This window comes from Folsomia candida, unplaced genomic scaffold (genome assembly GCF_002217175.1).
Source record: "Folsomia candida strain VU population unplaced genomic scaffold, ASM221717v1 Fcan01_Sc003, whole genome shotgun sequence".
Taxonomy (NCBI): Eukaryota; Metazoa; Arthropoda; class Collembola; order Entomobryomorpha; family Isotomidae; genus Folsomia; species Folsomia candida.
In genome coordinates, this window is record NW_019091195.1 from 10,147,861 (window position 1) to 10,160,275 (window position 12,415).

The 12,415-nt window shown below is 38.5% G+C and overlaps 2 protein-coding genes across 3 annotated transcripts; one reads left to right on the forward strand and one right to left on the reverse strand.

Moving 5' to 3' along the window:
• Window positions 1-90: 90 nt before the first annotated feature.
• LOC110845956 (kelch-like protein 17) lies at window positions 91-10,008 on the forward strand. The gene is made up of 23 exons (XM_022092516.2): window positions 91-608; window positions 2,713-3,091; window positions 3,535-3,631; window positions 3,993-4,114; window positions 4,249-4,319; window positions 4,391-4,434; window positions 4,504-4,610; window positions 5,683-5,757; window positions 5,828-5,869; window positions 6,110-6,250; window positions 6,324-6,396; window positions 6,491-6,542; window positions 6,684-6,725; window positions 6,796-6,846; window positions 6,933-6,992; window positions 7,147-7,187; window positions 7,290-7,382; window positions 7,477-7,560; window positions 7,817-7,873; window positions 7,939-8,116; window positions 8,606-8,655; window positions 8,736-8,775; window positions 9,064-10,008. Exons 2-23 carry the CDS (start codon window positions 2,825-2,827, stop codon window positions 9,182-9,184), a joined length of 1,908 nt encoding a protein of 635 aa, XP_021948208.1. The 5' UTR covers window positions 91-608; window positions 2,713-2,824; the 3' UTR covers window positions 9,185-10,008.
• On the reverse strand, window positions 10,007-12,318 carry LOC110845957 (prohibitin-2). 2 transcript variants are annotated; one of them, XM_022092517.2, is made up of 8 exons: window positions 12,169-12,318; window positions 11,909-12,071; window positions 11,628-11,829; window positions 11,301-11,445; window positions 11,073-11,220; window positions 10,908-10,993; window positions 10,314-10,474; window positions 10,007-10,227 (listed from the first exon to the last, which is right to left on the reverse strand). In XM_022092517.2, the coding sequence occupies exons 2-8, from the start codon at window positions 12,036-12,038 to the stop codon at window positions 10,197-10,199; spliced, it is 903 nt and encodes a 300-aa protein (XP_021948209.1). In that variant the 5' UTR covers window positions 12,039-12,071; window positions 12,169-12,318; the 3' UTR covers window positions 10,007-10,196. The 2 variants fall into 2 exon arrangements, with proteins under 2 accessions (XP_021948209.1, XP_021948210.1); XM_022092518.2 differs by having other exon boundaries at window positions 11,909-12,059; window positions 12,169-12,306.
• Window positions 12,319-12,415: the final 97 nt, after the last annotated feature.

Genomic DNA, 12,415 nt, shown 5'->3' on the forward strand with positions numbered 1-12,415 from the left:
CCAAACTATTTCTCATAAGAATTTTGGACATGTGTGGTGCGAACGGATGATAAATACAGGGAGGAAAAGACCACGTTGAAATGGAGAACATCCGGTGTGTGTGCCGTTCCTATGGGCTATAGATTGGTGGGAGAAGATTGAGACGATTCTCAGTATGGGTAGCAGCAGATACTAGTGCCAGGGTTGGTTGGATATGGGTGTTCCTTATCCGATGAGGAGTCTATCGAGAGAGGTTCAAAGCCCTTTCCATTTGGCAGGTTGCTACTTTCCCCGACCAACCCCAGCAACCCAGACGTGCTTTCTCCTCTCTCCCACCACACACTCCTCGCATCCTGGGAAGACGCTGGTGCTGTCGAGTCGAGGATCAGACTTCGTCTCGTGAGGTCGGATCGGTCGGACACTGCCCGGGCTTCTCTTTCCTCACTGCACCTGACAACGTGTTGCTTAGATTTCAATTAATTCTCCAAGAAAGCACTATCTCATCCGCCTTCTCAGCCAATTCCCATCAACTTCACAACTCGTGGCCTCGTTTGATAAAGTAAATATTCCGTGAGTGGTGACCACAGAGCGTCGTGCTCAATTCCTCGGCAAGGATTTGGTGAATAAAGGTGAGGAGCTGTGCGTACTTATTATTTCTCACTTATTGACATCTCATACTTATAACTGACCGTATTGTTGTCTAAAGATACTTGAGTAAGTAATAGCTTAATTAGATAACACGTTTCATATAATATACTTCAGTCTTACGTAAGTAGGATAAGGCGCTAGGCCAATCTTAATAATTTGCTTGTCAAAGGAGGGTATTCAACGCGGAACTATAATTTCGAGTGTTGTGTGGTGGCAATGACATCAGAGGCTTGTATTCATTGATCAATAAAACTGAAATAGTCAGAGGCAGGGTACCATACATGCACACACACCTGTCCAAATGAGGAAAGCCCAAAACTTCATATGTATTGCTTATGCTACATATAATTGATTTCTCGTAAAGCGTAACTTGCCAAGTTCATTCACATTGAACGACACAACATGATAAGGGCATGGTTTTCGCTGTAATAAATCTGGAGAAATTGCTTTGTCGAAACATGCACAGGTTCTTAAACTCGAATTAGAACAGGAGGTTTTCCAACTTATTATTAAGCTGTCCTTTCAGCTTATCATTACTTTTTGATGTTACACACACACCATATGAAAAATGTTTCGCTAATGAATCAGGCACGGAAAATTGTCTTGTCTTTGTGTATGTATAAACAAACTCAAGGTTTTTATCCATTGTGAACTGACATTCACTTCCAATTGTTATTAGTAGGGCATACTTGTGTATATGCATTAGTTATACGATGATAGTGCATATGTGCATGCATCAGTTCTATAAATAGTTATGCGGAATATGTAGAATTAGTCCTTAAATTAACATGGATGTAAAAATGCACCAGCGTAGCACAGTCCAAAGACTATCTTATCATAAAATAAAGAACAGTGTCAGTATCCGTTGCAGAGAATGATGATGGTAGTGGCCCATAGCTCGTAAATTCAACATGGGGCCTCACTACATGGAGAAAGTCAATAGCATTTTGCCTTGTCGACTGGTGTGGTGAGTCGAAACAAATACATTATAATGAGAATTTCTTCTACATATGTGCCCTCAGTCTGTTTTGGCTTCTTCTTGCACGGTTCATTTCGTTCACAAACCGGAGTGTTTTTATGCTCTCTCCAAATCTAATTTCAAAGCCAATCCTTCTTGTTCACACATTGACTTGGTTGTCCTTTCTTCAGCAGCTCCGAGTTTTCCTTTCCCTACTCCAGACGAAATGCAAAAAAGTAATGAAAGTAATGATTGCTTGAAGGGATTTAGGATGCAACTACGGATGAGACTACAGGGTTTCATTTCATCCCACTATCCAAATAGAGATATATACTTGTTTATATCCCCTTATTGCATTGCTCTTGAGGTCAATCTGAAAATGTCTTCTTCTTGTCGCTTTGATCCCTTTCGGAGATTCGACTTTTTACGACTTTTTTCCTTAACGCTTGAAGCAATCCAGAATAAATTATAAGCAGACCTTTGTGTATACTCATGATGTAATCTTAAAGTATGAAGTAGTACTGTAGTGAGGTTTGAAATTCAAACTTTGAATGGCTCATAGCACATATAGCTTAATTCGATAATAAATATTTTAGAAATTGTAAGTTCACTACAAAACTAAATTCAACATTACTACCAATATGAATTGTAATAAGAAATATTTCCAACTCAATGGGGAAAGAGAGTCACGATGCAAGATATGTGCAAAATAAATACACTCTTTTGTCGAGACTTTTCTGTCGGAGGAAGAAAAGTTGTCAGTTGGATGGAATACAATGGGGATTCACTCATACATAGTTGACTTGAGATTTATTTGAGAGAGGGGAGCAGCAACAAATCCTAGAGAGGCTTAGATTGGATTTCTCCTGAGGGGGAAATACTTGTACAAACAACCAATAAATAGCAAATACTAAAGGAATGCTCTGTAGGAATAACAGATTAAGTGTAAATAATTGTCTACATCTCTGACAAATAGATGATTAGATAATATAGCTGATTTGTATCACACGTCTCAAATGCACTATTTGAAAACTTGTAAAAACTCCAATGCTACGTTGGTTTAAAATAAGATAACATGGAATTTACAAGTGAGAACATCAAAAACTATGTGAATTTTTGGTTCGCAGATCTCTTTTGTACTGTCTGGGCTATTAATTATTAGCCAAAAACCGTCGAATCGTCCTCGTGAACCGAGTGGTTTAGAATTAACTGGAGGAAGAAGTCAGAATCAGTATAAAGATGGGGCTAGAGACGACGGATGTAGAGCGAAAGTCGGCCACCCTGCCACACACTCCAGGGCGACTTTCTCTCAAACTGCCCGTGAAGGACCGTGATGCCCGGGCGACGCTATACCACTCCGTCGGCACTCCATCGTCACCAACCTCCACGTCCACCACGGGCCTCCTCGTCACCACGGATTCCATGTCAACCCCATTCACCCACAGGAATCCCAGCCACGCCAACGACGCCTTCTCCGCTCTGAACCAGATGAGAGCCAACAATGAGGTCAGACAACCAACTTTTATTAATTAGTTTTACACCTTCATAACAGAAAAATTCGTCCAAGTTAGTTGTAATAATTATAAACACTTTTGCGAGATGAGAAATTTTTAATGGAACAAAGGCTACCTTTTACATAACTAAAGGTCGTGAATGAAAGAAATTAAGTGTAATATCCAAGTTCCTAAAACATGACAAAACTTTCCACATTAGTAGAGATGCAATTACATCTTAGTTGGTGTATAGTCTACCAGTACGTTGTCTCATTTTGCAATTTCCCTTGACCGACATTTCTTTCGTTTTCATTACTTTCGCAACGACATAACAAACAAATTGTTACAGTGGGGAAAGTAAGTATACGTAGTGAGTCAAGGCCGTGGACCAACTATCCAACTTTACGACGAGATAAGGGAATGAGGGTGTATCTCGTGTCTTTTTCTGGATTCTAGCTCTGTGATGTCTCCATCGTAGTGGCGAATGTCTCCATCCTAGCTCACAAAGCTGTGCTGGCTGCAAGTAGCCCATACTTTCACTGCATGTTCAACGGTAAAAGCGAAATGTGGATGGTGACAGTAAATAATATGTCTCCTCTTTATGCTCCTTAAGTAGAATTCACTTTTAGAGCATGTCACCGAGAAATCATATATTTTCACAGTAAGGAAATATATGTATAGGAACAGTCGGAGCTGGAAACTTTCTCTCCCTTCCCTTCTTTGCCATCAGTGTCAGATGTTTAGCTGGCTTTGTAGATCCTCCTCCAAATCATTGCCATTCCGAAGGCGGACTCCAGTTGTCTCCGACTGCTTCTTTATCTCTTAAAACTTGCTGCTTTCTCTCGCAATAAAATGTCTCCATTCTTTGTAACAAGAATCCTACTACCAGTTCACTCTGAAATATTTTGTGGCAGATGACATGGCGGAAAAGAATCAGACGACAGTAACCATCCACGAAATAGAGCCAGATGCAATGCAACAGCTTGTTGAGTACAGTTATGTCGGCAGTATGATTATTACAGAAGACAATGTCCAAGTAAGTAGTTTGTTACTCGGCCAAAATTTACAAGTGCTTCCTTCCTTCCAGATCAAAGTTTAGTTCATTTCTTTCTCTTTGTGTATTGCCATGCAGTGCTTATTTATACAATATCCCGAAATCATACTTTGCAGGCACTGCTTCCAGCGTCAAGCCTTCTCCAAATGTCAATGGTGAGGGAAGCGTGCTGTAAATTCCTTCTGCGGTAATCCAATTACATATAATTAATTATAATCATTATAATTACTATATAATTATTATAATTATTATAATTAGCCAATTGCATCCCTCTAACTGCCTGGGCATAAGGAATTTTGCAGGTTGGTAAATTTTAATTTTTCTTATGAATATTTCTTGGTTTAGCTGATTATTTGTATTAAATTTTGCAGATGCTCATGCTTGTAAAGAACTCCAGACAAAATCACACCATTTTGTTCTCCAAAACTTCCCCGACGTGATGAACACGGAGGAATTTGTTCTACTTCCGTTGGAAGAGGTAAATAAATAAAATACGTCCCAGTTTTGCCACTGTAGGTTCCAACTAGAAATTATATTAGGGTTTCCCCTGTGACCATAAACAGCGGTTTTATCTTCATCCTCTCTCATGGTCATTTATATAAGTATGTTTCATACGTTTCATAAATTGTGATTTCACCAAGTTTCGACCTGCGTAAGAGTAAATCTTTATCATAACATTATCCATTCGCATCGTCGGATGGTATGGTATGGTATGCTCGGATGACGTAATAGTAAAGCTCAAATTGACTCTGTCTGAACCTTGTAAGACATTTTTCGTATACTTCTATGTAATAGCCGAGGTTGAGTAATAAGGTAGCACGCATTTGACAATTTATTTTGCTGAAAGGATATTACGGAACGGTTGAGATGAAGGAGAAAACCTGGAAACACGAGAAAGGCTCACCACCAGAGCCACAAAAAGACGTTCTCGTCTTCCTTCCGTGATTGCTCTGCCACACACACGTCCACCTTTTCACTTGGTCGGCACACGAATTGTCTCAACTTCCTGCTTGCTTGCTATCCCTTTCCAGCTTTAGCTTTCCAAACTCTGCGTAACCGACCTCTGTATTTACCACAGGATTTGTATGTGGGGAAGGAACACTTTTTCCTACTTTATGAAGGAAAATGTTATTCTGAGCTGGAAACACGACTGTAATAAGTAGTTTCATGATGGGAAATGAGATGAGTGGTCAATTCTTAGAGAAAGAAAATAACCATTCATCATCCAAGATTCTATTCTGAGGCATTATGGTTTTAGTTTCGTTATGACATGTTCAGCGTTATAAGGGTTATAAAAAGTACATGATTTCCACTCCAACCTTGATTTTCAACACAGCATTGGAGTAGTAAGTTAATGCAAAAATCAATGAACTGTCTACAAGGCTCTCAATAATAGAAAGCTGTGTGCATACATGAAACATAAGGGTAATTTGAGACATTGTTGTCCCAAATTAATATTCGTGTGTTCTAAGCACCTATTGCACTATCAACAAGCATCGCCAATACGTTACGACATATGCGTGCATATATTATTATGATACTGTTTACAGGTCGAGGAACTTTTGGGGTCTGGAAGATTGAATGTTCCCAGCGAAGAAACAACCTATGAGGCGGCGATGGCTTGGGTATGCAACATAAACATGATATACAAAACAACATATAGCAATATCTATAAATATATTTTATTAATTTTAGGTGAAACATGATATCGAAAATCGCAGACAATTTTTATCTCGAGTACGTGCACATATTTACAATAAGGCTTTTACATTTTGAAATATTTCCACATTCCACCCACCATTTCTCTTTATCCTTACCGTTATTCTCCTTGAATTGATTCTCTGAGAACTGCGACCTTTCCCCTTCTCACCTCTCAAAGAATTTCACCTCTTCTGATTCCAATCATACTGCTTCAATGGTTCTGTCAGACTATATGATGATAAATGATGATGATGTACCATTAATTCTCAATGACAGCTATTATCCAAAGTGCGACTTCCGCTCTTGGGAAGAAAATTCCTAATGACGTCGGTGGACTCTGAAGAATTAATAAAAGGAGATCCTGGATGCAAAGAGTTGTTATTGGAAGCTATGAGATATCACTTGCTCCCTGAACAGGTACACATGCAGATATATTTACATACATAAGACTTACTTCAATCGTATTTCAACCCAATTAATTTGACAACAGAGAGCTTCCCTGTCTTCCGACCGAACACAGGAAAGAAAGCCCGATGGAATTCGCCCCTATATTTTTGCTATTGGTAAATTATGCCAATATACAGAATCTATGATTATGCCTCATCGGGTTTATGAGGTATTTTTTATTTTGCATTTATGTTTGGGTTGCTCTTGCAGGTGGAGGTAGTCTTTTTGCTATTCATAGTGAAAGCGAATGCTACAACCCGAGGTATGTATATGTATATGATCTCGAAATATTATTCATACTACATAATATGTACATACTGATATGTATGTACATATGTGTAGTACTTGTTGTTTTTCTTCATTTCGCAATGGGTTTTAATGATACTATATTTTCATTGGATAGAACGGATCGATGGTCTTCAGTTAGCCCTTTATTGACGAGAAGGTACTTTCCTAAATTCTATGCATTTCATGGTCCCCTTTAACCTTTGGTATGTACATGTGTGTGTGTATAGATCAAGATGCGGTGTGGCTGGAGAGGGGAAATTTATTTTTGCAGTTGGAGGGTAATTTCCGTGAATAGAGATTGGCATTATCTATACGGGAGAGGAAGACACTTTATGAAGCGAATTCTATTTTTGATCACGTGCAGATATGATGGGACTTCAGACCTCTCGAGTGGCGAATGTTGGAACAGCCGCCTTAACAAATGGTAACTACATACATACACATACACGTAGCTAGTATAACACTATAGAGAAAGTGCATAAATCTTCTTTCACTCGTTTGGTTTGGGAGCGAGGAACTGGAGGACGGGTAATGTTACTGCTCGGATTAATTAATATGTCTGTCTACTCGTTCACCAGGTCTCCGATTGCTTCAATGGGGACAAGACGAAGCTGCTTGGGTACGTTTCTCAAGCCTTGAAAAGCATTGCGGCATTCCATTTTATAGCATAGCTACATGTGTTGGGAAAACTACATTTCCCCAATTAATTTATTTCCTGCAGGAATGTGCACATTGAACGGCATCATATACGTTGCTGCTGGATATGACGGCGTTTCTGTGCTCCAGAGCTGTGAACGATATGATCCTCTCACTGGTAATTAACACAATTGAAATAACATTTCCAATCATTGTGTTACGCCAGCCATGGTCGACTGATTTCATTGCATTTATGTATCCTTGTCTTTCAGGTATTTGGAGTTGCTGTCCTGCACTGTCTCAAAGGCGGAGGTATTGCAAATTGGCAGCAATGGATAACAGCATTTGGGCCGTGGGTAAGCAAATCTACTATTTTGGAGTAGTACGCATTTAGTTTGTACAGGAGAACCAATTATTTTGTTTGAGATTCTGGTTCTTTTCCGTGTTCTATTTGAGCATAATAGTGTAATGTGCATGATTTGCTTTGAAAATGTCATAAACCTATAGTGTTTATAAATTATTAGTTCATTTTCATCCATTTGGGCTTAATCTACATAATATCTTGAGATACACTTAATTTAATTTAACGATATTTTTTATGTTGGAAATCAGGAGGAGTTGATTCCAGTGCGACTCTGGGAAACGTGGAAAGACTAGACCCCAGAGAAGGTGCCAAACTTTCGGACTTTCTCCATTCTAACCTCCCTTGAAAATAATAAAAATAAAAATTTCAGGAAAGTGGCAGTCGGTGCCAGCGCTATCGCAACGACGAAGCTCGACGGGACTTGCTTCCCTTGATGGTCATTTGTACTGCGTGGGTGGGAGTGACGGGAGCTCAATCCTCTCATCGTGCGAGAAATTCGACCCTCGAAAGTTGAGATGGGAAACCGTGGCATCCATGCATTCCAGACGGTAAAAGTCATGCACTACAGCAAAATTGCATTGTTGTGCATTATTGTTGTGTATACCATTAATATAATCAAGTACAAAAATCTGAAAAATACCAAACGATTCTTGAAATGCCAGTCATTATCCCGATAACGAAATGATGACCGGGTTTATTGACAAAGGTCAACCATCATTTTCTTTGTCTGACTAGGTCAACACATGCAATGTAATGCTACGTCCGATAAACAATTTAGACAGTTTCGTAGATTGCACACACTGAGGACGATGCAGGCTCTGAATTTATGAATTAAAAACTACCTATTTACTTTAATGCAAGACGCAGTATAGGAAAAAAAGATTAGCATCCATTGATAATTTATTTATAAATTACAAATCTGGGCTAACTTAACAAATGTATTTTTCATTCGGAATGTGTAAATTAACGCAATGAAATTATCAAATTCCGATCATTTTGCATATATGTACATATTTCAAGTATTTTGTACGCCTTAGGTCCACCCATGAGTTGGTGGCTGTGGACGGGAACTTGTACGCCATTGGTGGTAATGATACAGAAAAATCAATGACCTATTTATCTTAATATCATCGGCTTGAGCAAGCTAACCATCCAATATTTTTACAGGAAACGACGGATCTTCAGCAGCTCTGAGCACCGTGGAAAGGTATCGCACATAATGCTATTCTATTTTCTTGACATTTGCTCTTTCTTTGCATTTGTTCCTCGGTGTGGTTGGTTGGTAGCATTTTACACTCCCATCAAGTCAAGACTAAAACCATGCATCAATTTCACCGCATGAAGTCTTGTCTTGTGTAATATATACGTGTCTCTCGCTTTCTCTTTCATACGGAGAAAGTCATGACTGGTTGGTGGTGCAATGCAACCTAATAAGCATGCCACGCCATGTCTGACGCACTTGGGTACATTTTAAATGGCGACTGTACTGTTGCAGGTACGATTATCGACTGAACAAGTGGAGTTTAGTAAGTCCAATGCTGACTCGACGAAGCAGTTTGGGATGTGCGGTGCTGGATTGTTTGCCCATGGACAGAATCATAGCCAGACCCTGCTGACCTTTAACCATGTTCGACTCTGTCTACTCCCCACCTAATGGATAATAGCAACTCAGAGTTTGACAGAGATTCAGCAGATTAATATCATCTACTAAATCCTACTCATTCAAGTTAAATGATGCAATTTTTAAACCTTAAAGCAATTTATTTCAGTTATACATGACTAGTTTATGACAGAAGAAGAATATGGTATGCTGGAGACTGAGGAAGATATTATTCATATGCAAAACCAGAGTTAATTTTCAAGCGTTTGTATACATGCAAAATCTTTTAAGATATTTTTGCAATTTCTGGTTCATATAAAAAAGAATGTGAGAGAGAAAGGTTATTTCGAAATGAAATGTGGTAGTTAAAAAATGCAAGACGATCGGTCAGATCGGTGATAGACAACATGACATGCAAGTTATTAAAACATAGACTAAGAACATAATAATTATTGTATACGTTGAGTAATTACTGCTTGTCGTTATGTCCGTTGTTGGTGATGTCTTACAATACAAAGTACAATTAGTGGTGACTAATATTGGGTCATTTTGAACATCTGACAGATAGACAGCCAGATGCATATATATTATTTATAACAGCGCTCTCTCATACTATATACGTGACAAAAACAAAAGTTCCAAAAATTACATTCCGAATCCAACTCTTCTGATTCAGACCAAATCAAATATTCAACAGCAACTTGATGACTGCCAGTTTAATAACTTTACCTATGACAAACTCATATGAGTTGATAACACACAAATGATAACAAAGTTACAAGTGTCACTGCCTAAATCTGAAATAAATGCTTAACTGTTCTACCAACATCAAAAAATGTATACAACTTTTGAATCTTTATTTGACTCACTGGTACAATGTTATTATATTATAATGTTTCATTCAACCATAGACACTAGTCTTAAAAATGAAGTACTACAATTAATCAAAAATTTTATGACTTGATGTAAGAGCGGCGTCGTCTCCATCATTATCATCATCAGAGGTGAACTTTGCTTGTATAATGGATTCAAAACTTCTTTCTTTTGTCCAACTTCTCCCTAAAATAAATAAACAACATATGAAATTACTTTGCATTCAAGGGATCATAAGTTAAACTAGACTAATTTGAAATTAATGTGTTTACAAAGGTTCATCAAATTGATGATCGTTGATGTTTAGCATGAGACTGTTTCCACTAAGGTAGAGCTTGTTGGGAGACTGGGACACTGTTCTTGCAATAGCCTGGGATGCACGGATCTTCCTCAGTTTCAAGTAACCTGGATTTTGACCAATCGCCTCACCCAAGTAAACATACCATTAAGGAAAATATCGGAATACTGATTTGCCACAATTATTCTTTATCGTGTTTTCACCATTTGTGTCAGATTACTAAAGAACGCCATCATAGTTCAGATACCCCAATGTTATTTAGCATAACAATGACTATAACTTGCTTCATTATTCTGAGAAGAAAGTTGTTCATTTACATTGTCATGCGTATATCGAATATCATCAATCAAAGGTTTAATTAAATTAAACCATCGATCTGGTCATGTCCCGTCGATTTTACAACGAGAGGACTTGTTCTATATCACTCTCGCCAAGATTTCTACGGGGAGTACCTGAACAATCAGCTAATTTTCTCATCATTCACAATTTCTGCCGTTCAAGAACGGCCAACGAAGTTCTCTCTCAAGTAAACATATAGTAAAATAAAACGTTGTATGAAAAAGGATATCAATTTCGCAGCTTCAGCTTCTCCTTCCGCATGGACAATCTTTTGCTGTTTTTCCTGAATGGCACGATCCACCACGAATGCAGCACCTTAATATATCAAAAACAAGTCTCTCATAATAAGATTAGTCTTCTCGTCTTATATTTCTCCAGACATAATGAAACCTACGTTGCGCTTCTTGCTGAGCAACTTGCTTAGCCTCAACAGCAGCCGTATATTCTTTGCCAAAGCTCAGTTCTGTAATGGACACATCATCCAAAATGATATTGAAATCCTTAGCACGTTCTGTCAGCTCTCTTCTTATCAAAAGGGAGACCTACACATTGATAAAATAAACGTTATTTCAAGAGTATATCAACAACTATAAGCTTCAAAGTTTCTAGGACCCATTCCTACCTGCTGACGCTGAGTAATCAACTGGGATGCGTTGAATTTGGCAACGACGCTTTTCAGCACTTCATTACAAATTGAAGGCAGGACTTTCTCATCATAATCCAAGCCCAATTGTTTATACACCGTTGGAAGTGCAAAAGCATCCGGTCTAGAGAACAAAAGTAATGCAAAAAATAAATCAAATATGATGATATAGAACTATTATTTTTGGCCACATGCCTTATCTCTAGCACTGAAAGAAGTTTTACTAATTATTTGACTAGATATTGTTTAGCACAGTAAACTGCTCAACTTTAGCTAAATAACTGACTGGGTAAGAAGCCACCTTACCTGGAGAGAACACGAAGGGAAATGTTGACCATTTGTAAGTCTTTGCTTCCTGTTGGAGATGAAATTTTCCTTGGTCTGGATCGAATGTCATATATGATTGGGTACTGGAACCAAGGAACTCGGAAATGCAGACCTTCAGTCATAATGTCATTACCAACCCCACCGATTCGATTGAAAATGATTGCACGTTGACCACCCTCAACTGAAAACACGAATGGTTAAAAAAATATTATACATTTCATCAGATTACGAACCTTTCATCATTTTGCCCTAATACTTACCGGTGTACATTGCTTGACTGATTCCATACACTCCTGCTCCTGCCACGGCTAGTAATTTAAGACCAAGTCCCAAGCCCCTCGGGTTTTTCCCCAGCCGACCAGCCAAATCGTTTAATTTACTTTGAGCCATTGTTATTCAATCCAAAGGTTACTGTGATTGATTCTTAAAAATTAAAATGCTGTGTCATACATTACATCACACAAAACCAGTATTTACAAATGTGAAATGAAACGAAATAAGAAATAGCTACACGGCTCACCTCTTAAATAAGTTGCAAATTTCTACTCAATCAAAACACTGCACTGGATTTGTTTTCTTTCCCCTGTTTCGGATAACTAATTAATTTTAAGAAACTTTTCACAATTCATTCAGCAGAGAATTAGTACTTCTCCTTTCATTCCGTGAATGTGATGCAACTTTCCGGCACGACGAGGAGGTTGGGCAGAGTAAAGATCGTCCAGATTTGGTTTCGCGCGGTTGACTGACACCGCTCTCTATCCGCCGTC

What these genes read in the sequence shown, in the direction of transcription:
- LOC110845957 (XM_022092517.2), bottom strand. Translation starts at nt 12,038, where the DNA reads ATGGCTCAAAGTAAATTAAACGATTTGGCTGGTCGGCTGGGGAAAAAC. An exon ending in CAGTCAAGCAATGTACACCG is followed by an intron (nt 11,830 to 11,908) that starts GTAAGTATTAGG and finishes TCGTGTTTTCAG; the next exon opens with TTGAGGGTGGTCAACGTGCA. An exon ending in TGATTACTCAGCGTCAGCAG is followed by an intron (nt 11,221 to 11,300) that starts GTAGGAATGGGT and finishes ATCAATGTGTAG; the next exon opens with GTCTCCCTTTTGATAAGAAG.
- LOC110845956 (XM_022092516.2), top strand. Translation starts at nt 2,825, where the DNA reads ATGGGGCTAGAGACGACGGATGTAGAGCGAAAGTCGGCCACCCTGCCA. An exon ending in AACAGCCGCCTTAACAAATG is followed by an intron (nt 6,993 to 7,146) that starts GTAACTACATAC and finishes CTCGTTCACCAG; the next exon opens with GTCTCCGATTGCTTCAATGG. An exon ending in GCATCCATGCATTCCAGACG is followed by an intron (nt 8,117 to 8,605) that starts GTAAAAGTCATG and finishes TGTACGCCTTAG; the next exon opens with GTCCACCCATGAGTTGGTGG.